The sequence below is a fragment of the Callionymus lyra genome, chromosome 2 (assembly GCF_982586985.1).
Source record: "Callionymus lyra chromosome 2, fCalLyr1.hap1.1, whole genome shotgun sequence".
NCBI lineage: Eukaryota > Metazoa > Chordata > Actinopteri > Syngnathiformes > Callionymidae > Callionymus > Callionymus lyra.
This window is the reverse complement of record NC_141819.1, coordinates 39,843,118-39,870,458: the sequence shown is the minus strand read 5'-3', so window position 1 is coordinate 39,870,458 and position 27,341 is coordinate 39,843,118. Positions and strand designations below refer to the sequence as shown.

Sequence of the window (27,341 nt, the reverse complement as noted above, 5' to 3'; positions counted from 1 at the left end):
GGGGCCACCAGACTGCATTATGGGACCTCATTCAGCCACCTACGCAGCAGATGTGTTGGGCTGCTCTCTCGCCGCCCCGGATCTCTGTGGGAGTGTATTTGCCGGGGAAACAACGACTTGCTTCTGCCATCGATCAAGTATACTGCGTTGTCTGTGGTGGGTGTTTCTTCCTCTTCACGGCGTCTTCTCCTCCATACCTGTGAGCGCTTGTTGGAGTTCTTGGAAGCAGCCGGAGACACCGGTGGGAGGCAGGAAACACAAACACAGAAGAAGCCGAGACTTTGGGTGAAGTTATAGACACAAAGTAGACTCGCTTGATGAGCTGGTACGCCTCAGGCCATGTAGAGAGACGCAGAGGAAGGCTCACAAGTTAGAGGATAACATAATACAGCCGGAATGTTTGATTTCATTGAGTCCTCTTTTCCATCGACTACATGTTTCTCTCCACCTCGCACCATTTGACTAGTTAGCATCTTGGTTGGTAGGTAAAAGTCATCTGTGCAAATGTTCTATACACAGGTGGAAACTGAATCGTGTTAATGAAAAACCTTTTCCATTTATTTCAAATATACTAGGACCTCGGGAGGGTCAAAGACAAACAATTCTTAAAAACTAGAAACACTGAAAGAGTACAGACCTCGTGCACACCGATATTTCATTCATTCATTTTCTATTCTGCTTCTGCAGGGGGCTTGAGCTTATCCCAGTTTCTTTGGACGAGAGGCCCGGGACACCCTGGACAGTTTGTTGCAAGGCCACACAAAGACACACCTACGAGCAATTTCTCCAAGTTTCCAATAAACCTCTGTATGTTTTTGGACTGTGGGAAGAAACCCGAGTGCCCGTAGTAAACCCATGCAACACGGGGAAAACATACAAACTCCACACAGAAAGGTCACCATTTGGCTCCCTCCCGACCTGGATGTAAACCTGTTAAGTTATTTTTCTAAAATAACAAACTTGTAAGACAGGAAGTGACACATTAATCCTTAAGCAGTTAATCAATGTTTACTATGTTCTGACTCAAATTCCATAATGGGTAAAAGAAGACAAGGTCAAAGACCTTCAGAGTATGTGACGTTTCTAACATATCAGTTCATAATAATGTCAGTAAAAGAGTTTCATTTCAAGCCAATAAAAGCTCCCGCTTCATTTTTCACTTTATTTAAAACAGCTCAAGCATCAGTGGCCTTGATAAAAAATGTTGTTAAGAAGTAGTTACACATCAGAGCGTCTGTTTTCAATGCTTTTGTGAGCACACATGAGATTGTTGGGATTCGTGGAAACAGTCTTCCCCCGTGTCACTGAGTCAGGGATTAAACCATAAATATACTTCAACGGTAAAATAACATTCGTCAGTACTTTTGTTTTGGACATTAAATCCTCCTGGTTCAGAGGGAAAGTTTAAAAGTGCAACCATACCTTGGAGTGTACGTGGACCGGGATTGGAACAAGAGATATTATCATTTCATGGGTGGATATGCGAACAACGCACATATAAAGTGCTTACTGTTGGCATGTGCTGATGAATAATGCACATATTAATCACATGCTCGATGCTTTGTAATTTATTCCGTGCCACCCATTCAAGGTTACTGAATCATTATCAAAGCAGAGAAGTAGTCGCTCTGGAAATCATGTAACGCCGCGAGTGTTAAAAACTTTCTGCTCATCTACGATACATTTAAGGATCGAAGTTGGCTAGCATTGCAATTTCAATTCTATGGATAAACGTGGCTCTACTTGATGGGTGCTCTGCCCTCTACCGGCTGTCGCAGTAGTACAGAGCTATTCAACTACAATTTCCAAATGATTTTACGAAAGGAAGTCCAGCCTGTGGGCCAGTCAACACGGAAAAGTGTCAGCGAAAGACAAAAGTGAGTTTTGATACAAATACAATTGTTGTATTTGTTTTTATTCATGTATATACTTGTTGAATTTGTTGATTATGCTATGATTTAAACATTAAAACCTTTTAAAACCTGCCATTTTCAATTATTTAAAACCTATTTATTGGGTGACAATCTTAATTAGTTTTAAACAATCAATAGATAGGGCAAAATGAATGAACTAATCATTTAAAAACATTACAGAGAGACTTCTATCTTGACAGCAGCATGATGTCATTAAGTTACAATGAGTCGACCACTGGCAGTTGTTTCCATCTGTGTGAGTAGAGATGCTGAACCGCCTCATGTTGCTTCTGATTGGTTACTATTTCGTGGTCGCAGGCACAGTGTGACACGTGGCAGCCCTGTGTACTTAGAGAGCAATGTTGCATTATCTAAACTAGAGCTCCTCAGCTTACCTTGAAAGCTTATTCTAGGATTGGCGAAACTACTACATCTTTTTGATCACGTATCCAGTATTTATTGATGAATGGGCTGCAGGCAAGTCCGAATTGCTTGAAGAGTCAGATAGGTTGAATTGCATTCACAAGCTTTCATAGAACCATGGTTATCTCTGGTTTAATTCCCAAGGTTTAATTCAGGAAGCTACAGAACACCATGTTGCCATTACATAAACAAATTGTTTCTGGGTGTCTCGTCCCAGACCAAAGACAGTGATCTCAATTTTGCACTTCAGGTTTGCCAGCAGTGCCAAAAGGCTGCCCCACTTACCAAAACGATCCTTGTCTGCAGAGATTTGGCTTCAACTCCAGTGAAATTTCAGGGAAATGTAGAGTGTAACCTCGGCCAGCTTGAAATCCCAAAACACTCTCCAGAAAGCAATTTGGAGCAAAGCGAGATTGAGGAGGTGAGGAACACGGCTAGAGATACTCCTTATCCGTTTGCAATCACCTCCGTCCTGACTCTACCCAACTATCAATGTATATGCCATTGAATAGTAGTTTTCACTGTAAGCTGAAGACTATTGTAATATTCCAGAAATCATCAATGATTCTCACTAGTTGCTATCCAACTACAACTTTTTTCATTTAAGAAGCGTCTACTTTCAATGACTGTTCATTATCAGCTACAAGCATATTTGGGTTATTAAGACCTGAAGACAGTCCAGCTGGTTTCTTTTGAAGGGACACAAGTGTCCCCTTTTGTCCCAACTCCTCCTTAGAGGTCTTGGCGGTCTCTAGCAGCACACGGACACTCTTTGAGAAGACAGCACGAGGATCTTTGTCGGGAAGTGCGGGACAGATGCAGCTTTCCCTCAACTCCAGAGCCTGGAGAGAAGCGAGACAATGAGTGGAATTTAGACCTGAGCAAAAACATGTGAAAAGGTGGTTTGAATTTCAAAACTGTGAGCTCAAGGATCAGTATTTAGGAGCCTGAAGAGGGAAGGAAAATCAAATAAGATGTTAAAAGGTCTCAGGAAGATTAGAAAAACAGTTGGTGAGCGGTAACTCAGACGTACGTTATGAACTTCAGCTTGTATTCTGTGACCCCTGAGGGTGAGCTCAGCTGCACTCAAGTGTTCCACTCAGGGTTTTTATAGCTTCAATGGTGCAATTTCTTTGCCCTGTACACCACTTCATGTCGTTTTCATTCATTAATTACCACATAAGAATCATGAAAGAGAGACGTAAAAAGGGCGAAGAAAAAACCCACGCAATTCTTATAAACCAGTATCATTTCAAATCCAATGTTGATGTCATGAGACTCAAATTCTCCTGATGTGGTTCAGATTCACTCAGCAGGAGGACACCGTGAGCCGGTGGAGGACCTGCAGAGTGCAACTTGATATTGTGGACCATTTCACTGACTCACTTTAACACAGTCCCTCTGTCCACATATCGTACAAGTGCATGTTTGACAGCCCTGGAGACACTCATGTCAGATATCGAATAACACTTCTGTCCTCTTCCTGAGCGCTAGCATGTACAAAGATGGCCAAGAAGGAATTCAACATGTCAACCTTCTGTTGTGTTCGTCACAAAAATGTAACACTTTCCTTGCGGTTCATTCACAAGACCTTATAATGCCAGAATGTCACCAAAAGTCCAAAAAGATGTACCGTTTAGTCAAAACCTGTTCCTCCTTTAAACAAGAAATCAAACTTAAAAAAAAAGAAAGTTTCAGGTTAAAATGATCAAAATTCCATTGATAATTTTAGCATCTACAGTATAAGGTTCACACCGCTACTTTATTTAAATCATATTTTCAGTTTATGGAAGTTTCCTGGTTTATATATTGTATACACAATGCTAGCAAACAGCACATTTGTCTCGTCTAAATATATTTATTTTCACACTCACGCAGGTTACATGGGATGAGTTGGCGGTCCATATTTTGCCCCTGTGCCTTGAGTTTTACACATAATAATTTTGTCTAATTAAACGCCAAAGTGACAACATTTCTTTAGAAAAATTAAAACCCTCAAAACTGCTCTAATTAGAACTTAACCTATTGTATAAGCATAAGACATGTGATGATTTTTTTTTCTTAATGATAATTCAATTGAACAACAACAATTTAATTATTACTTTAAATAAACTTGATGTAATTCAAATCTTAGAAATTGAGGTTGAAACTTACACTTAGAACTTGTTTCATATACTGTACATTCTGAAGTTGAAGCAGAGATGTTCCATTAAAGTTTTTGCGAGACGACTCAAGATTGTGCCAAATGTATAATGATCCCGTTAATATCCCTTATGTCAAATTGAAATACGCTACTTTGACTATTTCAGTCGGTAAAACATCTCTGTTTGCTTCAATGCACTTCTGTGAGAGTTCCTTTCAAATATCAACACTTTCAGACGTGAAAAAATCGTGAATAAATACTGTCCTTGTGACCACACTCGTGTTTTTCAAACTAGAGGTCATTTATAAGATACTGTTGCAATGGCTATTGTGAAAGACAATGGAAGAATATCAAAGGCAGTAAAACCTTGAAGCTATTCTAAAGAAGTTACACATGAAGCTAGTAGTGACCTCTGTTTTTTCATCAATGAATGGTTAATTAACACAGTTATTTGAAGATATACTTCAATATTTAAAGGCTAAACTCAAGTTTACTTTTTTGGTTCAACCATTAAAGCTTAAAGCCTCAATTCAAAATTGACTCCCCATTATTAGAAAGTTACACTTTAACTGTGTTACTGCACATATTATTATTCACTTATCTAAAAGCACATTTATTTTTTAATAGCTTAAACATGAATAACAGTTGCAGGATTGCCACACATCCTTTTATAGCAGTAGGTCCCCAGACCTGACCCACTGTTTATTTGAAGGTCGGTCCATTACTATAATGCCGACATTCAACTGGTCAAAAAGGTTGAGAAAGCCTGCTTTATAAGGTGCTGTAAAGCATCAACAGCACATGGAAGGTAGAAAACAAATAGTTACCTTGTATCTTTCCCTTTCCAATCTTACCTTAAAACTTTTTTTTTAATACTATACATGTCTGAATAGTTACTAAATCACCCACCATGTTTGTGATTAACTTCAACGTCAAAGTCAAGTACTTCTCAAACTAACATAAAAGCCTTTTAAACTAAAATTGCCTCTTATTACAAAACCATTAGACTCTACATATTATAAAACCCACTTGACTTCACTGCGAAATGCCTTTTTCTATTGTCAGCTCCTATCAAGGTGACACATGGCAATGCTCTACTTAGGCATTAAACTTTCCCTCAGAGAAACTCCACCACTCCATTCAACAGGCTTCTCGTCTGCTGTTAGCAGCCGACTTTAATGTGCTTGAGGATGATGAGTGCACTACTGGAGGAGAAGAGCCCTCAGAGGATGTGGGTTAAGGAGAGGGATTCTGCAACCTTTTTACAGCATTTAAAATGTCAGATCCAGCAGAGGGTTGACCAGAGCGAGAGCACCTTTGTACGAGAGCCAAAAGATCTATGACGGCATTTAAATCCATGTCACTAACGCACAGACGTGTGTGTTGGCAAGAATATGGTGATATTGCTCAAGATGCAGTGGCAAGGTTACGATGTATTGCTTTATACATTACTTTCTACAGTATCGCAATACAAGTAGTATTCCAAGTCAGAATCTACAGACCGCATGACCTCATCTTGCCGGAGTCAAGAGCATCCTCTCGTCCTCAGTCATCATCGGGATATCACAAGATGTTATTGTTACTTCATAGCTGGACTTCATGTTGCATCAAGCTTCATAGGACGTAATTAGGCCAGAAGTTTAATTGCAACACAAAAACAAATGTTAATTGTAAATTGAAAATTTGAATCATTTTATTTCATACTCACTTAATTAAAATATAAATGATAATGAATATATATATATATTTTTAATTTAATGACAACAATACCAGTAAAACTGGAATGTAAAGGAGTAAAAACAGGTAAAAATTAAGATAAACTGAGCCTCAAAGAACGAAAAGACCACATAAAAACCTGCTACGTCCTGTTAGGTAAATATACATTTCGTTTGACCCATGAATTGGATTACTAAAAGATGTCGGCTGTGTGATTGAGTGTGACACCCCTACACTAATGGCTACTTTGATTATGAAAGGATGTGTTATTCAGGATTTCATAAGGTTTTAAATCAACCATTTTTAGACTAAGTACAAACATTTAAGCTACACAACTGTAAACACACATGCACCAAAACAGCAGGCCTTTTATCACTTCCCGGCCTTTTGATTTAGTTGCCACAACAACTCGTCAAGTGTTTCTAGAGGTTTCTAAAGGTCAATCTACCACCTGGGGGTTCATGCCACACACTCGCAGGAATGAAGGCAGCACACATGCGCGCGCGGGTGCAATGGACAATTAGTTTCCTTGCCATCTGCTCGTCTTTAGGGCTGGAAGCGTGTGACAACGCACCTGAAATCCAGCTCAAGGTTAGAGTCGCTGATAATGACACAGGGAGACGCGAGCGCACGCAGCAGATGTAACAACTGTGATGCAGCCACAAGAGTTTGAGCTCAAACTGCTTCTTGATTTTCGTCTAGCCCGAAGACAACATTGATCGCTGCGGTGCAGCAACACCGAGAGAGCCGCTGGGATCGAGCTGCTTCCTTTCAGGTCCTCGGCTCGACGCCTCCCAAAGTTACTCAGCAGATATCGGAGCTTCTGCATGACAATTACTGTGGCTCTCACTTCTGTTTTCGCTCATCCCTCTGCTACTCCGCGCTGGGAAAGCTTTCTCTCCAGACGATTCATTAGACATCTCTTCAGAATCTCTCTGAGCAAGAAACACAACATTTTAGCGTCGGTTCACGCCAGGATCAAAGTTTGCACTCTACAGTAGCCGTGGGCTCGCGAGGCTTTGACGTCATGTCCACAACTGCATAACAGTTCTCTTGAATTCTAAGCACAGTTTGTTCCCAGGTGCACTTCATCTTCAAAGCATCGTGCAGTTTTTTAAGTCAACTTCATTGGGTCCAAATCCTTTAACTGTCACACCTAACACTCCCATCAAATTCCTTTCAGTTCAGTTCAGTTTTACTTTTAGTCAACGTGTGACCGTTAACATCCAAATAATCTCTGTCCCCTTTCTTAAACACTGCCATCTATATAGCTCACCATAGCAACATGAACATTAATCTACTTTGATACTGAGCCAACAATTCGACTGGCCACATAAAATGACTTGGCAGACCGGATTTGGCCCCTGGGTCTTGAATTTGACCTATGTTTATTATGAAAGAACCCATTTTGACCTTACATGTGCCATCCTGCTTAATCCCCCCAAAAACGCCATCTTAAAATATTTAAAAGGCTGGTAAAAAAAAAGTGAATTGTAAGTGTTTTTTTTCAATTGAAACTTTTGAATAAAACTTAATCAGACAAAGAAATATATATGTTTCAGTTGCAACTATAATAGAATATATATTACCATGCATTAAAGAACAACTGAGATTTGAACCCCATTTTATATTTTCAAGGCCACTCTTTTTCCAGACTTATTTTCCATTTTCCTGGCATCCCTATGTTCATTTTATCTATACATTTAGATACATTTGTTTCAGCATTTGTGCATCACAATTGGTTCAAAGGGACAGGAGGTGGCAGTAGATGTTACAAAGCTCTTAAAACACATTCCTCTCTGCGGTCCTCTCTGAACCCTGCTGCCCCCCCATCCTTCTTCTTCCATCCCAGCCAGCCAGGCTGTTGACAGAGAGTCTGGTTCTGCTCAAGGTTTCTGCCTGTTTTTAAGTCACTATCACTTTATTGCGAATGGCTGGGACCTGTTTTTCTCTTCTATTATAGAGTAATATTTACTTTGTCTCGTGATAACTCTGATATGATTTGACACATTTACATAAAATGTATCAATAATAAGAGTGAAAAAGAGTTCTATAAAGGTAGGCAGCAAATCACTAACTCAAAATGATTGGGTACTACGGGACAAAAAGCAGACAGAGCAGATGTCTCGGGGGAATATGAAAACTGAAATAATAACCTAGGCATGGTTATCAATGTTAAGAATAGTGCACAAGCCAAGTTAGGACGCTTGTGTTTGTCGTGGGGGGGTTACAGATGCCAACTTGTTACACCTTTGAGCGTAGTATACTATTGTATAAGAGTGACAATATAGTCCACGTCACTGAGGAGAACAAAACAATCAATCTTAGTTTGATGAGCAACTCTGCTCTTGGACTCTCTTGGATACATCAAATTCAATGAGAGAACAAATAAAAAGAACAGAGAGGTGAAAATGAAAAGACGATTGAAGAGTAACTCTCGGAATGATGAATACAAACATTCCTAAAATGAGTGAAGCCCAAGTTAACTTTGTCTGATCACATGCATATGTTGTGTGGTCTCATTCAAATTATCTGTCTACAGATGCTGAGGGAACCAACATCCTTGTGCAAACGTATCTATGTTGTGGGTTTTCACCTGCGGTATGAGGCGTTCCAGCTGATCGACTCTGTTTCTGTGCGATGGATGAGTGGACAGCCACTCTGGGAAGGTGGGATCTCCTCTCAGCTGGTCTCGGAGTTCCATTTGCTGCCAGAACACGGGGCCCGAACGAACATCTGCACAGGCCTGGCAGAGGAACACACAACCAGCAGAATTAACAACACACGTGTGCAATGTGGCATCGCTCCGTCTTCAGGACTAACGAACTCTGGGATGGGAGTAGTTTACTTTGACAATGTTGCCCCCTGGTGGCGCACTGAGGACTAGCGACGATTAAGTTGGATTTGGGGTTTTTATACAGAGCAAAAAAAACAATTTGAATATAAAACAGTATTATTAAACATCGAATTAAAAAAGTTAAACAGTGAAAAAGCCTAATATACTTTAAACACAAACAATATAGCTACCACAAAAACACTAATACCATCGTCATTGAACTACATTTTCATGTATTTAAAAAATAACATTAAATCCTATATATAAAACAATGTCCATGCTCTAAGAATAGCATTTCTCACACAAAGAAAAGGTCAACGGCCTCAACAGGTGTCTTAAAGCAATGTTGAATAGTCAAAAACTAGTTTGGTCTACATACTATGAGAGCATTAAGCTACACAAGTTGAAAACAGTTCAAAACATTCAGAAATCCAAATAAAACACTGTGTGTTACCATCTACTTAATATACATTCGTATTCACTTGAGCTATTTTGCTAACAAAAATACAGAATTGTTCTTGGCAGAGGTTATAACAACTATATAGTAAGTGGCTTAAAGTAAGAAATGTGTTTTAAAAAAAAAGTTTTTAAATTTGCTACAACTCGGCTAACCATACCTTGGCAGCCAATTGCAGTCCTACTTTATCCGCTTCTGCCTCCAGTTTCCTGCTGAAGGGCCGGTTGAATATCAACTGAATAGAGAAAAGAGCGATCAACACCTGGGTCTCATTGACCGGTTTCACGTAGACAGATCAACAATAAACACAAAGCAACCATCAGAAGACAGAATTAAAACGTCAACGTGAAGAAGCCAACACAAAGTGGCTTCATTTAAACTCTAGGATGTTTTTTTTATTCAGTGAATACCAGCATATTCCAGTCTGTGTCTAATTGCTCACCATTGTTCCACCATTTTCAGTCAGTGAAAGGTTTTGTTTCAGTTTTTACTTGAATACATTTGTCACTCATCACAATCTCAACAATCTAAAATTGTACTAGTTGAACAAATTAAAGGGACATATGAATAAAAAATGTGTAGTCTTGGTCAGCCTGCAGTTGTCTCTCTCTCTCTCCGTTTCCTGATACATGTTCTCGTCTTGTCTTTTTGCCCCTACAAGTTTTCCTCTTATCAGGCATTATCTTTCCTATTCATCAGTCTCTGCTTCTGTCGCTGTGCTTGACTGTTAGTCTTCTGTATCTTCTGGCCTTTGATTTTCTGTCTTTTTCTGTGTGTTCATCATTGTCTTTACTACAATGAGAAAATCTCTGACTGTCATTCAAAAGAGTATTTCAGTTCATGACGCCCATATAGTGATAACAGCAGTTGGTTTGGTTCGTCTGTATCCATCCAGCAACTCCTTTTTCTATATAATGGCAAATGGTGATACTGATACTTTAACATAATGGCGCAAACTATGACATGACAGGTTTTGGTGCTGCAAAACATTAATGGAAATCGTTTTTTAACATTTGCCAAAGTACAGATTAGTATAAAAAAGTGAGCCAAAATTAAAATCAGTGATTCGCTGAACTCACTCCCTCACTACATCTCAACTCGCCTGTCAACACCCTTTTACACGTACACAAGTTAGCCGAAAATAATATTGACTCACCATTACATTACAAAAATAATCTCCATATTAATACTGTCCCAAGGGTTCAGCAACACAAATAATAATAAAAAGGGAATGGTTTGGCCCCAAAATAAAACCAACAGAACATAACACTGTGACAAACCCTTCAAATAGCAATTGCACTTAAGATATTGCTTTTTTTTGGTGGGAGGAATTGTAGGGGATTGTGGTCAAAGTTTCTTCATTCTTTAAGCACTGGCACCAATTTTAAAGGGCATGTTTGATCCTGCACCACCCTGGACCTTTGAGGACTGGTTTGGCCACCCCTGGTTTATTAAATAAAACCACACCCAGAACTGAACGGTTGTTTATTTTTCTGGTGCTATTGGGCTTAGTTTGACCTCATAGATATTGAGTATATTTTATCTTTTCCTCTTTCACAGCTTTGCAGAAAAACAACATAAAGCAGCAACACTGACATGTTCGAGAAGATGGTATCAAAAGAGCCTCACCTGTGTGAGTTTGTCCTGAGCCCACTGACCCAGCAGAGCCAGGCTGTCCCGAGGACACATGGCCCAGATGGCGGTCAGCATAAGAACAGACAGCAGGTCCAGGATGTGAGACAGGCTGGCTTGTTCTGCCTGCAATGAGACAGGTACGAGATGAAGAAGGTGACCGTGGTAAAGAAGAAGCAGAGAGGGAGGGAAACGATGCTCTTATAGAAGAAAAGGAGGCATAAGGAGACAAATGGAGGAAGAAAGTTATCGGGAGGTTAAACTAGCAGCGGGAACATATCGATCGTTCCCATCCATTTGAGAGAAAGTCCACGCTGTAACAGATTTGGAGGTTTTAACAGGCGATTCGATAGAGCACACCCACCGAGTAATACACTCCATCCACGCTCATTCCCTTCGTCTAATTAAAACCTCCTTCAAGCATCTCCACGGAGGACGTTTAAAGTCTTAAAATATCCACCCCTTTATTAGGCACTTTTAGCAAAAGGAACAGGCTCTTAGCTCTGAAGTAAGCAGAGGGGGGGGAAAGGAGGGGGGGTTCTCCTGGACACTCGGGTCAACAGGATGACTGAGTAAGTGCTGAGGTGATCAGTGAGTCTTCATCACCAGCTGACGCAAACACACAGCAACCTCCGTCACTCCAGTCATTACTCCACTTCCGAGACAGAGGAGGCCGATGATGAATGGCGTCTGCGTAATTCCGTTGCGGGAGAATAATGGCGCGCCCTGCAGGAGGTACGCGTTCTGGATTCTGGAAGTGTGCGAGTCTTAGCGTTCTACTTCTTCATCGTGTGACAAGGGCTTCTGAAGGACCTCGCTACATGCTAATTCCATGATGTTATGAAGTGGGCCTGTCAGATTTTAGCATAACAGGCTCTTCTAAGCAGACTGGGCCGATTTACAAACAAGAACCATGTTGTTCCGCCCACAGTGAGTCCAATTTAACGACACTTTTATTAAGTCGACAAGCTGCCCATAGACGCTGCATCAGCGCTAATCAAGGTGTGAGTGAAAAGTGTCAGAGAGAGAAGTTATTTCCTCAAAGAATAAACCGATTCAGTGATTCTGATGAGGTATCATGATGCAGTGTCTTCATCTTGAAAGACCACTAGATGTCACTCTCTGCTTTATAATATTTGGCTCTGATCTACTAATGCAATGGCATCATTTTCATTTTCAAAGTGACATCTAGTGGTCTTTCAAAATACAAACACCAATTAAGTGTATTTATTTTAAAAGACCACTCTCTATTGAATGAAACCTGGCATCATTTTTAAACTGAGAGGGCCATTTGGACTTTCAATAGTTTCTACATGTGTACTTGAGATTTCGTTTAGATTAGATATACCTGTATTGATCATTTTGGGAAATACCTTTGGAAAAATGTAAGTTCTTGTTCTATTGCATTTACGATATATAATCACTACAGGGTTATGTCTCCATTCAAACACCTTCTAACCAATGAAGAAAAATAACACACAACAGTAAAGGCTAAAGTAAAACACAAAAGATTTTCATTTCTAGCAGCATGACTCGAGCGGCAACTTATCTTCCTATTCACTGGAACTGAGTTGTTGTTTTTTTGCCAGGCGGTGCTAAGCTTATTGATCCTCACCATCGCATCCCTGAGTCAGTTGAAATGATGCAACACTGGCTGTGGCTGCAGTATTTTTTAAATATATAATGTTATTATCTAAAGATTGCAGGCAACATTATCACCCAGAAAAACACGAATAAGTGAAAAATATTTTTTCACAACAATTATGATTTGTTATCAATGTAACTCTTTACACATGTAGACGTTGACCCCCCTAAGTGCCATCTAGTGGTGTTTCAAAATGATGACACTGTGTCATGATACCTCATCAGCTGTTTCATGAAGCCTCGTCAACACACTAGAACTATTGCTGCTCAAATTTACTTTCCATCTTCTTCCGAGAGTTATTTTCAGGGATTTGATTTAGAAATCATGCAACTTAATCATTCATTGATCAAGAAAGCATTCAGATTTATGGAGTTCTTGTCAATGTTTGCTTGAAAATAACATGTTTACAAAACAACAACACAATCTGTGAATGGATCTAAAAAGGTACTCATACTCACACACATTGTTTAATTATAATCAGTGAAATGTACGTTTATAGGATGATGAATCATTCTTCTGTCAAGTATATGACTGGAATCTGAACGTGACCACTTCATGTATGCTTTTATTTTGTCTTTGTACTTCTTGTTTTAATCCCATTCCGAGCCTGATCTGAGGTTTTTATCTGAAGATACGTTCCAGTGACCCATGGATCAATCCTATAGTCCTCACTTGTTCTGAATTTTCTGTTGGATACAGTTTTTTTTATAGTCTTCCCATTTGTCCTGCACCTATTAACTTGTTTTTTTACTTCCTTATGCTGTCTGGTGTCTACTTTTGGGTCTAGTGACGGTTCTAACTGTCACACCTGTGTTCATGGTGAAAGAGGTCAAAAGCTCATGCTAACTCAAACTAAACTACATCAAAACATAAATCCATAAAATAAAATAAAAAGTAATTTAAAAGCAGGAACAACATTTTAGTCAAAGATCGTTCACTTGATCCATAGTGACACCTACAGGGTAAGAAATGTATAGCAGGAGAAGCCATTTATCTTGATAATCATCAATAAAAGTGGGATTAACACATACTAAATATGTGTTTAATTACTATACAAAGGACTTACTTATTTTCTGCAAAGAATAAGTCATAGAGGTTCAGTATAAACTCTTACTTACCATCCTCAAGGGGAAAATAATTACTTATTATATTTACTAATTACTATAATCATTTCAAACAGCCATAAAATGCAGCCAATACACATTTAAATAAGTTGTTTATGTATAGCTCATGTGTCCCCATAATACCTATATTTACACAATATTAATTTTAAAAGGTTTTTAATAACATAATTACCAACTGTTTAGTTTTAAAGTATTCATTGAATATAAATGTTAAATATTGAAATTATACCTCAAGAGTGAATATGAACTAAATACTTATAATTTAATAATTAATTATTACTATTTTTAATGTCCTTTTTTTTTCTTTTTTTTTTTTTAACATTTACAAAGATGAATTGAGTTTTTCTTGTGACAGTTCCCATGAATCGAAAGAAGACCAAAATAAGTCAAACACACAATAAGTAGATCAATGACAGGAACATGGTGGATATTGTATGAAACATGATGCTTCTATAGATAATAATAACTAGTAATTACTGGCTTTCCAAATCATAGCTTCAAAAATGACTGATTAAGGTTCAGTTTTGATACATTTTGAAGATTTGTGATTCCATTTCAAACTCACTTACACAGATCACATGTCAGTATTATCTAGGTTGCACTTCATTAGTCATACAAGAAAATCTGTGGTCATGATTGTCTTCTGTCTAGCACTCCTTCTCTTGAGACAAGCCTGTAAATCCCTGACTAATAACTAGTTAGAGTAGTTTTCTTGTTGCATGAGGTGTAGATTGTGCTTCTGTACACAAGTCAACCAAAGCGGCACAGATTTCAACCATCAACTCAGCTGTCAATTAAAGGTTCGTAAAGATGTTTTAAATATTTATGAGGGTAATTTACTTACAGAGTGGCCCAATAAGGCATGAGCCATCTCGTGGCCGAGGACTATCGTGAGCTGGTGAACATCTGTGATGGCTTCCAACATCCCGGTGAACATGAACACTTTTCCATTCTGTGAAAACAAAACACTCCCTAAACAGTGGCACGAGTTATGAAAGTGCTCAACATTTTCTAAGAAAATGTGAATTTATTAAAAAGATGAACTAATTCCAACTGTGTCTTTACACTTACAGGGAGAACAAAGGCATTGATGTCTGGACTTTGGACCACATGCACAGTCCAAGAGACGGCAGACATTTCTGGGATGTCCTTGTTCCTCTGTGCAAGATGCTCTACTACTCGCTCCACCACCTGGTGACGAGGGTCTTTCTCTGATATCAGCAGCTGTTCAAACTCCTGCATGTACTAAAAATGCACAAGATACACACCATTATAAATCTGGGAGGCTAATAAAAGTCATTTAATCACCTGCTGCTCAGTCATAACACATGTTTGCCTCACTAAAATGGCAAAAGAAACACACATTTGTCGCGATTCTCTCACCGCCTCGGATGTCACTTCTGCTAGCGCCGTGTAGTTCTCTCTGGTGAACACCAGCAGTCGTGTTCGACCGGTCACGGGTGTGTCGTCCAGGTGGGTCAGGAGAAGGAGGACCGCGAACAACAGGGTAACACCTGTTGCAGCCGCCAGTTTCCAGCGGCGATGCCAGGCCCACTGTTTCAGAAGCTGCTTACGATTGGCGGGGAGAGCGACCCACCACTTCCTTATACTCCTGTGTGAAAAGATTAATGCTGGATTAGTGTCGTCAGAAATCCCAATTCAAACCAAACAAGATCCATTTCAGCGCCACAAGGGGATAAAATATTAACCACAATCTGGGTCAAGGGTCAGACAAAAAATGTTCATATGTTTTCAGTTAAATTTTTAATTATTTATGGTTAATCTTATCAAATTGATCATATTTTTAGCATTGTAACGTTTTATGGACATTTTCAGATGAATGTGTTATCTTTGCTTAATAAAAAAAATAAGTTGAACTTTTACTTAGAATGTATCTGGTAGTGAATCAATTTAGTTGTGTGCCTTATTATTTTAAGGCTCTTTAGTTGGTATCTGAAAAGAATCTGGCAATACTACGCATATCACAATACAACGCATATCACAATACAGAAGAAACAATAGAATATGTACATATATTGGGAAATTGTCGGAACAAGGATATTTGTAGTATTGTCTGAGTAGCTGACTCTTGTGTTGCAGCATTTACAGACCACATGACTCATGAAGCTGTAAGAGTGTTTGTTTTGAAACCAAAATATGTCCACACCCCAGATTGGAAATCTGCTAGAGTCGACTGTATCCTCTCATCCTCAGTCATTGATGGTATATGCAGGATTTCATTGTTCCTTTAGCTGCGGAGGATGTAATGACTGCTGCCATTTAATAGCTGCAAGTTTTTATTTGGGACTTTTGTCATAAGTATTTGTCATTTTCTTGAGTATTAATGTCCTTTAAAAAAGATTCAAGCGAAAATAAAATAATATTTTGGGGAAGGGTTAATAGATCAGATTATTTTCAATAAAGGTTGTAAAAAATACAATGAAAATAATAATTTAAGCAGATTTTTTAAAGATTTCTTAGTGTTTTCTAATTCATGCAAATGTAAGCCTTATTATTTTAAGGCTTTTTAGTTGGTATCTGACAAGAATCTGGCAATACTATGCGTATCACAATACAGAAGAAACAATACAATATGTTGTCATATATTGGGATATTGTCAGAACAAGGACATTTGTAGTATTGTCTGAGTAGTTGACTCTGGTGTTGCAGCATTTACAGACCACATGACTCATGAAGCTGTAAGTGTGTTCATTTGTTTTGAAACCAAAATATGTCCACACCCCAGATTGGAAATCTGCTAGAGTCGACTGTATCCTCTCGTCCTCAGTCATTGATGGCATATGCAGGATTTCATTGTTCCTTTAGCTGCGGAGGATGCAATGACTGCTGCCATTTAATAGCTGGACGTTTTTATTTGGGACTTTGTCATACGTTTTTGTAATTTTATTGAGTATATGAGTAACTTCTGTTGGTTGTAGAGCACTTACCTCCCCAGAATCATCGCCATGATTTTCTGCAGAGGTTTCAGCACCATCCAGATGAGAGGAGCCGGAAAGGCCCTTAGTCGTGATGATGTGTGGAATTGAAGTCCAAACGGACCCAGAACCGACCCTCGAGGTACACCATGACTTATTGTGGAACACACTTTATGTTCACGCAACACAAATGGAGATCTTGTGCAAAGATAGTTTCTCTTGAAGTTGGTTTGGAAACCCTTCAGACGATGGACGGGTTCTCTTTGCGTCTCGAGTGTTCGGGTCAAGTGTGCAGAAATGGACCCAAGCACACGACCCCTACATAGACTTACGAATAGAAAATACATATTTTTAAATATAAAGTTACATTCAACGAAAATTAATTAGCTCGATAAAAAATATTGAATTTTAAGTAATATTCCATATTCTCGAATATATTTTTCAGGCGCTGTGATATTTAGGTTATCGACAGTCTAACCTCAATGTCATCGTTCCTGCCTGACTTCAGCTCGGTGTCACCGCGGTTTAAAAATATCCTCTGACGTTTAAATACACGAAAGAGTCGTCAGCAGTTGAAAATGTAACAATAGTCCAGTGAAAAATTAAACAGTAGTCCACACAAGCTTGAACTTTTCGGCGTTCTAATGCCTGCGCTTTAAAAACACGTCCCCCGCTAAACAATCTAGCGCGTAATGGTTCCGCCTTGTATTTAAAAAACAAATTCGATTCCAAAGCTAAATCTTTAAAACATTTTCAAATTTATTTTTACTCACTCAATGCAGTCGAACGCATACAAAATAACCAATTTAAAAATTGTGCAAATTGAGAGGGTATTCTATTTGCATGGTTTAACCAATCACTGATTTTACTGACGTTTGCATTTCTTAGTTGTTGGTTCAGAATCAGAAACATTTATTACCAGTGTTGTAAACACAACATTGGATTTTGTAATGGCTGCCTCGGTGCTCGTTTTGTTTTTCTATTGCATATTTTGTGTTTTATCATTATTTTAATCTGTACTGTAAAAGATACATAAATTACTTGTTTTCCATTAGTTTGTCGTGCTAACTTATACCTGCCCCTTGAATACAATCTTTGGACGATCAGCTTAATTGTTGAAAAAAAACATGGGTTCTAAGCAGCTATGAAATAAAAACAATTGGTAGCAATTTAAAAGGACAAATACAAATATTATCAATAACATTTATTCACATTTATAAGAACATTCAAAACAGTTAAACATTTTACATTTGTTGTTTTAAAATTGCTTAGAAAATATATATATATATTTGATAAATGGAAAAAATTATGAGAATGTTAATTTTGTACAGTCATAGTCAGATCCTAGAGTAAATAATCATGTTCACATGTCAGCACGGAGCCCATATGAAGCACTGTGCTGCTCTCTTTTGTGCTCAAATCTGAAGTGCTGCCAGAGTCCTCCACTGAGCCGTCACCGGTACACGAGTCTGAAGATCTGGGTGAGGCACCGACAGTCTCTACCTCACCCTGCTCTGATGGACGCTCTTTGGCAACAAAGTCTGAGAGGAGGAGAGAGTGGAGTTGGGTGAGGAAAGTCTCCCCCTCTTCATCTGGCAGGGGCTCCAGGTACCGGGCTAGAGAGGAGAGCATCTGGAAGATTCACACAAGATAAAGACAAATACACAGATGCATATAAAACATATCGTATGTTTAAAAAAAATGACCTTTTCCAAACAGGTAAGATGGCTATCCCGCCTGAATATCCGGTCCATTGGCACACTTCTGATGAGAGAGCAAACGGAAATATTTAGAATACACATTTTTAACAGAACCTAACCAAAGCTGACGAGAAGACATGTCAATTTACCCAGATGTTCGAGAGTATTTGTGGATAATCCACGTGGCTCTCCGCAATGTCTGATCCCAGTTTGGAATGTCTTGTGACGGAAGGAAATCAAATTTGTACGGTCGTTCTGCAACAAACAAAGTAAATATTTCGATAAGAAATCCTTGGGTCACTTTACTTTGTCTCTCATATACGTACTCTGTGGACTGGAAGAGGTCTGGCTGTCCTTGACCAACAGGCACGTAGTTTGGGAATGAGGAGAAGGATTCGACGGGTCATACGGACTCACAATCATTCCGATGAATGGAGCTCCACCTCGAGAAAAATAACTCTAAAACACAAAATGACATATGAAAACTTCAGAAACATCAACGAAAATATCTTCAAATAATAGTTTATTTTCTAAAAACAATTGAATATGACCGTGTTTTAATACTGTGGGTTTGAAGTATTAAGACCTCATTTTACAGTCTCCATCATATTGCACCCATTTTGTAAGTTAAAATAAACTATTTGTTTCCCTCTTTATGACACCACAGCATCTACTATTGTCAGAAAAAAATCAGACATGTAGAATCTTTTGCAGATTTATTAAAAAATAAACATTGATATACTGTATCTCATTGCCGTACTTATTGAGACCCTGTGTTCAGTATCGCATCTGTTTTCCTGAGCCATGTGTGAAATAACAAGGAAATTTAATGATTTTAATACAGCATATGGCATATGACCATAAAGAAACAAATACACAGAAGAAATAAGAAATAAGAGTAAATAATAATTTTAGATATAAGCTTGTTTGAAACAAGGCACATTATTGGAATATTAATATACATAAAATATATATTAAGATTCTGTACAATCCTCAGTATTTTTAATTGAAATTAATTGAGGTATAATACCTAAAAATACATTTGTGATAAGAAAAGTTTCTGTTAAGATAACAGCAACATAGAGAAAAATAAGCTATAGCTAGTCGTCTGTCCATTTTACCTGAAACTGGTCTTGTGTGTGAATGTCTCGAACAGAAGGGTTGGGGGTGAAGGAGGGGTGTGAGTGGTACCAGCCCACCACACTTAAGCCCAGGGAAGTCAACTCTTCACAGGCCTGCGTCTGAGACACCGGGTCCATTTCACACTGCAAACCTGTGCTAACACTGTTGCAAGGCTCGGCCACACATATCTGCCGATAACATCAAAAGAATTAGAATTCAATTCAAACTATGTATCACTGTCTAAACTTCTACCTTTAGTATCCTCTTGTTCTCTTGAAATGTTCCTCCCAGCAGACCGATGACTTCGCACCTCGACACATGTGCATGCTGATGGTCACAATTGTCATAGAAATAATTAGTTATTTATTGATGTTGCACAACATATTCTATCCCTTTTGACCACATAAAACTGCCTCCGTAAAAACCCTTGAGCAATAAACAAAAACACAATCAAGAGATTATTCACCAGGTCCATGATGAGAAGAGTTTCAGCGCAGACGACGACCTGGAATGGCTCCTGGAAAAAGAGAGAACATAAAAAAAAGTAATTCACAATTATGTGCTGTGAATGATTTACTCACTTGAACATCGTCTCCAAAAGACCTGCAGGCTATCAGCTGGAAGGGATCCACGGATCTTAGAGAGAGAAAGAATTTAGATAAACCTTTATTCGTTCCACAGTGGGGGATTTTGTTTGTTGTCACAGCAGCAAATCTCGCAGAGAGAAAACTGTGAATACGTACTGTGAACATAATTTTTAAAAATATCAAAATTTATTTAATAAATATAAAGATCCACACATGAAACACAAGTACGCTCAGGATATTGTACCAACCCGATTTGCTTAGATAGCTTGCAGAGTCTAGCTTTCTTCCTCTTCTCTCTCTGGAGAGCCAGTTCCTCAGCGCTCAGATGCTGCTCAACAAAAGCATTTAATCAGAACAAGAATCCTTCATGGAAGTAAGCTTACCAAATCAAGTCACTCAAGGGATAAGAGCAATGTTCATGCTGAAGCATCATTTACCGATACCTTATTATCTTGCTGAATTGAATAGGAGTGTGAATCTCTTGCTTAAATGCCAATCCGATAAAATGTAGATACATTGATTTTGGTCGATTATCCCAAAAATACATTTTGATACGATCCAATAGGGTGCAGTTAATCCATGTGTGTGGTAAAAAAAAAGAAATGGATCAGGTGATGTGATGAATCTGTATAAATGTGTGTTCATTTTTAAAAAGACTTAATTGTGAAAAAGAGTCACTTTTGTTACTTAAGTAGATTCAAATCCATCAACTTTGCTAAATTATAACAAGTCTTAAACAATTCAATGTTTACTAATGAGAAATAAAAGGGGAGGAAAACAAACTTGTGGATAGGTAACTGATATTGTAGAGCATGTTGTGCATCAAGAGGAGGGGTTTCAACGCCACAGTAACATGCACAAGATATAGTAAAGTGACAGATAGAGTTTAGTCGTGCTAGGACAGTACTTCATTGATGCTTTACACATGTCAAACTCTTAGTCAAGGGGGCAAAATCTGACCTGCAAGTTCTTAAAATAATGTAATTCAAACAGATTATTGATGTTTATGATTATACAGAGACCTACAATAATAGTAAAACTAACATTGAAAGAAATAATTTTGTGAGGGAAGATATTTAAGATAAATTGAGCTGCATAAAAATGAAAAGACATCATCATAAAAATCATACTTCCTGTTACAGACAGTTTGGTAAATATACATTTTGTTTGTACCGCAACTGAGATTGTAAAATTATTTCGGAACTTTCTGTGATTTACAACCTTTGATTTAAGGTTATCAAAAGTTTAAAAAAAGAAAAGTAAATAGAACTAAAATTTACTTCATTAGTCAAATACACGGCGTGTACCAAATTCATTTGACATAATTTCATCACCTAATCATTTGTTTACATTTATATACATTTTTTTTCCAATTTCCTTTGCTTTCAGGAATAGTCTCAGAAAAGTTGTTATTTGAATCAAAGTATGACCATTTTTTTAATTTGGAAAAAAAACATTTATGTCCAAATTAAATCCTACATGGGTTTCTCCTGACATTGAAGTCACTCCAATATTCCTTAATAATCATGATCAGAAAATTCAATAATCGTTTTACTGTAATTACTCTGTTGTTGATCGTCTCGCTCTCCTCCAAGTGAAAACATTGACTTACCTCATAGGTCTGTCCTTCCAAGTCTTTGGCATCACACCAGTTTCCTAGTGTATCTCGCACACGGCGCTTTCTTGTACGCTACAGGGAAAAACAGAAACAGGTTGGTGGTCGGATCACTGGCGATATCAACACACATCACTGACCATGCTCTGCAATCTCTGGGCCAGCTGGTAGGCTTCAAGCACATCCTTGCTCACCTTGTGCTTGTATCGATCAACCACCTTCGGACGATTGTAAACTGCTTGTTCTTAAAGAATCCGAATTCATAGAGACACTCAGATGCAACCATTTCAAATGGTAAAACCCTTCAGTACTACTGGAAGAAAGCAAATCCTTACCGCAGTTGAAGTTAATGGCTCCAATGAGTTCTAAGTACGTGTGAATTCTGCCAATGCAGTTGACATCACCACAATTCTTCAATCCTGGCCGGACTGAGGTCTTGTTCAGGTACTTTGGTTTGCTCCTAAGCCTGCAATTCAAATGTTTGCTGTAGTGTTTGAATCACTTGTGGACATAAAAAGATGTTTTACCACTGATCGATGATGTAGTTTCTTATCTTCAGGTATCTTTCTGGGGTTTTGGACGGTCGTCCCTCAAAGAATTCTGGGATGGCTTGTTTTTCATCTTCTGTGACAGTCTCCAAATCCAGTTCCATTTCCTGATCAGGGACCTTCAGCTCTTCTTCATCCTCACCCTCCTCCTCTTCTGTGTCTCTGTCTTCATCACGCGTGTCTTCAGCCTCAGGCAAAAGATCTTTAACATGAAGGAGAAATACAGTTAGGATATAAGGTTGGTTCATTTAAAAACCTCAAAAATATTTTTCTCTTACCGTCATCTTGACATGGTGAAAATGAAGAAATTTGGTCTTTGCTGCTACTCTCAGGTTTCTCAGAGACTTCAAGAGCATCTTTCTGGCAAGCATGAGTCACATCACATATGTTCAAGAGTGGAAGTGTTGATTCAGGTTTGACAGATGAAGCGCCGGTTTCATTAACATCCACTGTATCGCCAGTAAGTGCCTCTGTATTGTCGCCAGGTAGATCTGATTGAAATTGCTCAGTTTTAACTTCAACCACTTGTTTAGTCTCCTCATCATCACCACTGATGTCATCCGTAATATCCACTTCTTCATCTTCATCTTCAGAGAGTCTTTCTATGCGTACAGTGTTGGTTAAGACAGACAAATGGCTCAATGTAGAAGACGCATTTGGGTTCGGTTCAGGGTCACCACATACAGTTTCTGGTTCCACCTTTGTCTGAAAAAAAGAAAAGATTGTAATATACTATAAACAAATATAAACCTGCATTTGCCCTCCTAAATCTGTACTGTACTTTATTGACAAATTCCCAGGTTTTAGGTTGCTTACCTTATTCTTAAAGTACTGCCTTGCATAGTTCTTGACTTGGAAAACAGAGCGACTCCCAACCAACTTTGCAATCTTTGTCCATCTTCTACCAAACTTTGTCTGAAAAATTAACAACAAAGTTTATACTTTATTGAATATTCACTTTGAAAACAGCAGGAATTCAGGCTTACCAGTCCCTCTTCAAACAGCTCCTTCTCGTGTTTTGACCACCGAGAAGACGAGTTTGAGGCCGAGGGCTTCGTCTGTGATCTGAAGATTAAGACGATGTGTAGTCAATGAATGAGCGCATCTATTCAGAGTGATATCTTGACTTACTCACCTCTTTACTTTTGTCTTGTTTCCAACATTGTTCCAAATATGCTTGGGAACTTCCTTGCCAGTTAGATAATATCTGGATTCGTAAGTTAAGTTTCTAGTAAAAATTATGTCAGGGTTCCTACAATTCAAGGCAAGTTAAATTCAAGACATTATTAATTCCAATCGAAATTAAAGACTAACATGCAAATCAACCAAAATCTACGATAAAACATAGTCACATTGGTTTAGAGATTATTTAACAAGGTTTATTTTCACATAAAATAAACATGAGTTTTAGTACACTTGACTTATTGACTGATTTTGAAAATAGGACAAACAGCATAGTGCCTCATACTTGTTTCCTGGCACTACTTTGAGCCATAAAAAAAAGTTGGTTGGACAGACAATTCTATATTACCAAGCTTAAGTAGAACCGCAACGTTCATCTGCTGTAAGAGTCCTGACTGCAATAGCTTCACAGTTACGTTAGTTTACTACTGTGATTGTGCATAAATGTGTTAATTTTATTTCTTAAAAAATATATCCCCAAACATTTTGAGATTTGAAACTAAACTTTATAATCTTTTTTAAATATAAATTACTTATTTACTTACTTATTGGAATTGTAACTGGAATTGTTTTCAAAGCAATATATAACCTTTTGAATAAGTTGCTTTGTTTTTATAAAAATAACAATTTGCTTTAAGCAGTTTCCCAGTCAGGAGACGTTTTTATTAAATTAACAAAAATGAGGCATTTGTAATCAGTAAAGGATACTGTTCTTCTAGCAACATCTTCTCGATCACTTCTCGGTTCTCCTCACTGATGGAGCCATCCAACTCCCAGGGCTGCACACAAACATAGAGTTTAGACAAATACAAAAGTAATTGCGTGCTATTATGTGTGCACACACCAATATTCCCGGACTGTTCTTCCATGTGGACTGCAGGAACTGATCCTGAATCAAACCTTCTGCACCAGGTTCTCTAACAGAAAGATAATAGTTTAGGCAAAAAAGAAACGTCCCAACTGAGGACTGTTTCCGACACATAGCAGACAGAAAAGTTGACTATACAACAGATAAACGAATGTCGTAGTATTTAAAAACAAAATGCATGACACTAGTAATGGAATTTACCCAATATTGTTGTCAAACTCTCCTCCTTCGATGTCAACATCAAGCTCATCCTCCATGTTGACGGTCAGACGTAAACACCGGAAGTTACGTCACGGAGGCACGCATCCCACAGCGTCATCTGGTGGCTAAACCCACAAACTTCACTTCACGTTTTATTTAAACTTAAAGAAAAATATAAAATAGCACATAAACCATTCACAACAGGTCAACACAGCAAACACGTTAGAAAGAAAAATGTATGAAAAAAACTTCCTATGTGTGCCGTGAATAAAAAGGTGACACAAAAATAAAGTTTTAGTTTTTAAACGTAGTTAACTTTTTAATGTGAGTGACTATTACGGTTTACAAAAGATACAACTGTATTCGTGTTTTTAATACACCCTTTATTTTAGAAAAAAAAAAAAATCTACGAAGGTAAATTAAAGCTCACCGCAAACGGAAGTATAAGGTTTGACATCCCAAATGAAAGCGTTCGAAGACTTGCTGGTGGTTCTGCTCTCTATTTCTAAATATTTGTATTAAAACTGTTGTACTTCACCTATATAATATGTGTTAAGACTTATTGTGTTATTCATCTGTTGTCTAAAAGCGACTGATGTGTGTGTGTTTTAAGTGTTTTATGGACTAAAATATAGTGGGAAGTGATGAGACAACCAGTCTAAACCCTTGGTAAATAATCTACGCAGCTCTTGTGGATCCACTACAGACAGGTTTGTCACTTATTTCTCTGCAAGTTAATTGTTTACACGTTGTGTCTTATCTTCATTTTTTTTTCAATTCTTGGCTCTGAAATAATAATTGGAAATGTTTATTTTTATTGGTCTTTAGTAGTAGCTTGAAGGCCCAAAAAGTTGTGTGTGACGACAAAATACAATAACGTGTGAGAGAAAAGAAACGAGGATCAGTCCATGATTATCTTATTATGTTCATACATTAGATTCTATGTTTATGGCCACTAAGCATTTTAATTTCTAACCATAACAACATAAGTTTGAGCATTCAAAATCATGAAAAGCAAACAATGTAGTTTGTGCTTTTACTGTAGATTCTCTGTTTACTCTGAATGTTTTACTCTATGTATTTATTTCCTACATGTCTCAGCTCCGTCCATCACTTGTTAAAGCCCCACTGAAGTGTTGACGCCCCCAAAAATCATCAACTAGGATTCCTGTCCTCTCAGGAACATGACTGAACAGGACTTAGGCGTCTAACGGCAGGTAAGACGTAGGGACGTCGTTGAGAAGATTAGGTTGCGGAAGGGAGAGAGTGAAGGTAAGACCATTTATGTCTCAAATACAAATAATCCTTTGACTTGGTGAGGTGAGAGGAAGCCAGAGCCTGTGGCAGCTCTTCCATAGAAGAGCACAGATCAACCTGCACAAGGATTTAGAATCATACATCAAGGTCACCGCGTAAATCCAGAAAACAAACACAGCTTTGCTGCACAAACCACTGAAACCACCACCAGAAAATTGGCTGTTTACTACGTTCTTTTTTAATATATATATTTCAATGTCATCTTGTCAGTTGCATTAGTTCATAGAATCCTTCACCAAACAACTTTAAACTGTAAATAAACACTTTTAAATTAAATCTAAGCATTTTTTTACGTAATCCAACGATTTTCAATTTTAATCAAACAATTTTTTATCTGAAATCAAACATTTTTCAACTATAATCAAACAATTTTCAACTTTAATAAAACAATTTTCAACTTCAATCAAACAATTTTCAACTGTAAACAAACAACTTTTAACTGTAATCAAACAATTTTCAACTATAATCAAACAATTTTCAACTGTAATCAAACTATTTTTAACTTTAATCAAACTATTTTTAACTGTAATAAAACTATTTTCAACTATTATCAAACTATTTTCAACTGTAATCAAACTATTTTTAGCTGTAATAAAACTATTTTCAACTATAGTTAAACAATTTCAAATATAATGAAACAACTTTCAACTGTAATAAAACAATTTTCCACTTCAATCAAACAATTTTCAACTATAAACAAACAATTTTTAACTGTAATCAAACAATTTTCAACTATAATCCAACAATTTTCAACTGTAATCAAACTATTTTTAGCTGTAATAAAACTATTTTCAACTATAGTTAAACAATTTCAAATATAATGAAACAATTTTCAACTGTAATAAAACAATTTTCAACTTCAATCAAACAATTTTTAACTGTAAACAAACAATTTTTAACTATAATCAAACAGTTTTCAACTGTAATCAAGCTATATTCAACTGCAATAAAACAATTTAAACTGTATTCAATCAATTTTCAACAAAAACATTTTGAACTGATCAAAATAAAGGTGAGACACAAATTTTATATTTGACTGTTTTCACTTAAAGGTTTATCTTGTCACTCATTTCAATTATTCAACCCTCAATCAACATGTTGATCCAATTGAATGATTGATTGTCTTAACAAGTGGAACAACTGCCGGACTTTGACCCCTCTGCTGTATTTTCTTGAACTATTTTGCTTTGTTTTGACCAAAACAGAGTGTCAATGAAGTCAGTCCATCACAGCAGTTCTATCTTACCCATGTGTATTAGGAATATAGAGGTTGTTAATTATTTACAGTCATTTCTATGTCAAGTTATGTAGTTACTTGAGTTGATCATATTCTGCTAACAGACCTTTGTAAATGCAAATGTCTTAGACCAATCCCA

The 27,341-nt window shown here is 37.7% G+C and overlaps 2 protein-coding genes across 2 annotated transcripts; both read right to left on the bottom strand.

The window, feature by feature from the left end:
* Nucleotides 1–1,191: 1,191 nt before the first annotated feature.
* Nucleotides 1,192–17,468, bottom strand: oma1 (OMA1 zinc metallopeptidase). Its single transcript, XM_087785184.1, has 8 exons — nt 16,838–17,468; nt 15,273–15,501; nt 14,961–15,134; nt 14,734–14,841; nt 11,118–11,246; nt 9,649–9,723; nt 8,792–8,941; nt 1,192–3,178 (listed from the first exon to the last, which is right to left on the bottom strand). The coding sequence occupies exons 1-8, from the start codon at nt 17,170–17,172 to the stop codon at nt 2,939–2,941; spliced, it is 1,440 nt and encodes a 479-aa protein (XP_087641310.1). The 5' UTR covers nt 17,173–17,468; the 3' UTR covers nt 1,192–2,938.
* Nucleotides 17,469–18,072: 604 nt separating this feature from the next.
* Nucleotides 18,073–24,712, bottom strand: mysm1 (Myb-like, SWIRM and MPN domains 1). The gene is made up of 20 exons (XM_087785183.1): nt 24,649–24,712; nt 24,424–24,496; nt 24,288–24,358; nt 23,533–23,604; nt 23,384–23,462; nt 23,214–23,312; nt 22,676–23,102; nt 22,377–22,599; nt 22,185–22,315; nt 21,990–22,093; nt 21,847–21,924; nt 20,483–20,562; nt 20,229–20,283; nt 20,114–20,164; nt 19,900–19,974; nt 19,647–19,835; nt 18,852–18,984; nt 18,675–18,780; nt 18,532–18,589; nt 18,073–18,457 (listed from the first exon to the last, which is right to left on the bottom strand). Exons 1-20 carry the CDS (start codon nt 24,702–24,704, stop codon nt 18,170–18,172), a joined length of 2,448 nt encoding a protein of 815 aa, XP_087641309.1. The 5' UTR covers nt 24,705–24,712; the 3' UTR covers nt 18,073–18,169.
* Between the last annotated feature and the right edge of the window lie 2,629 nt (nt 24,713–27,341).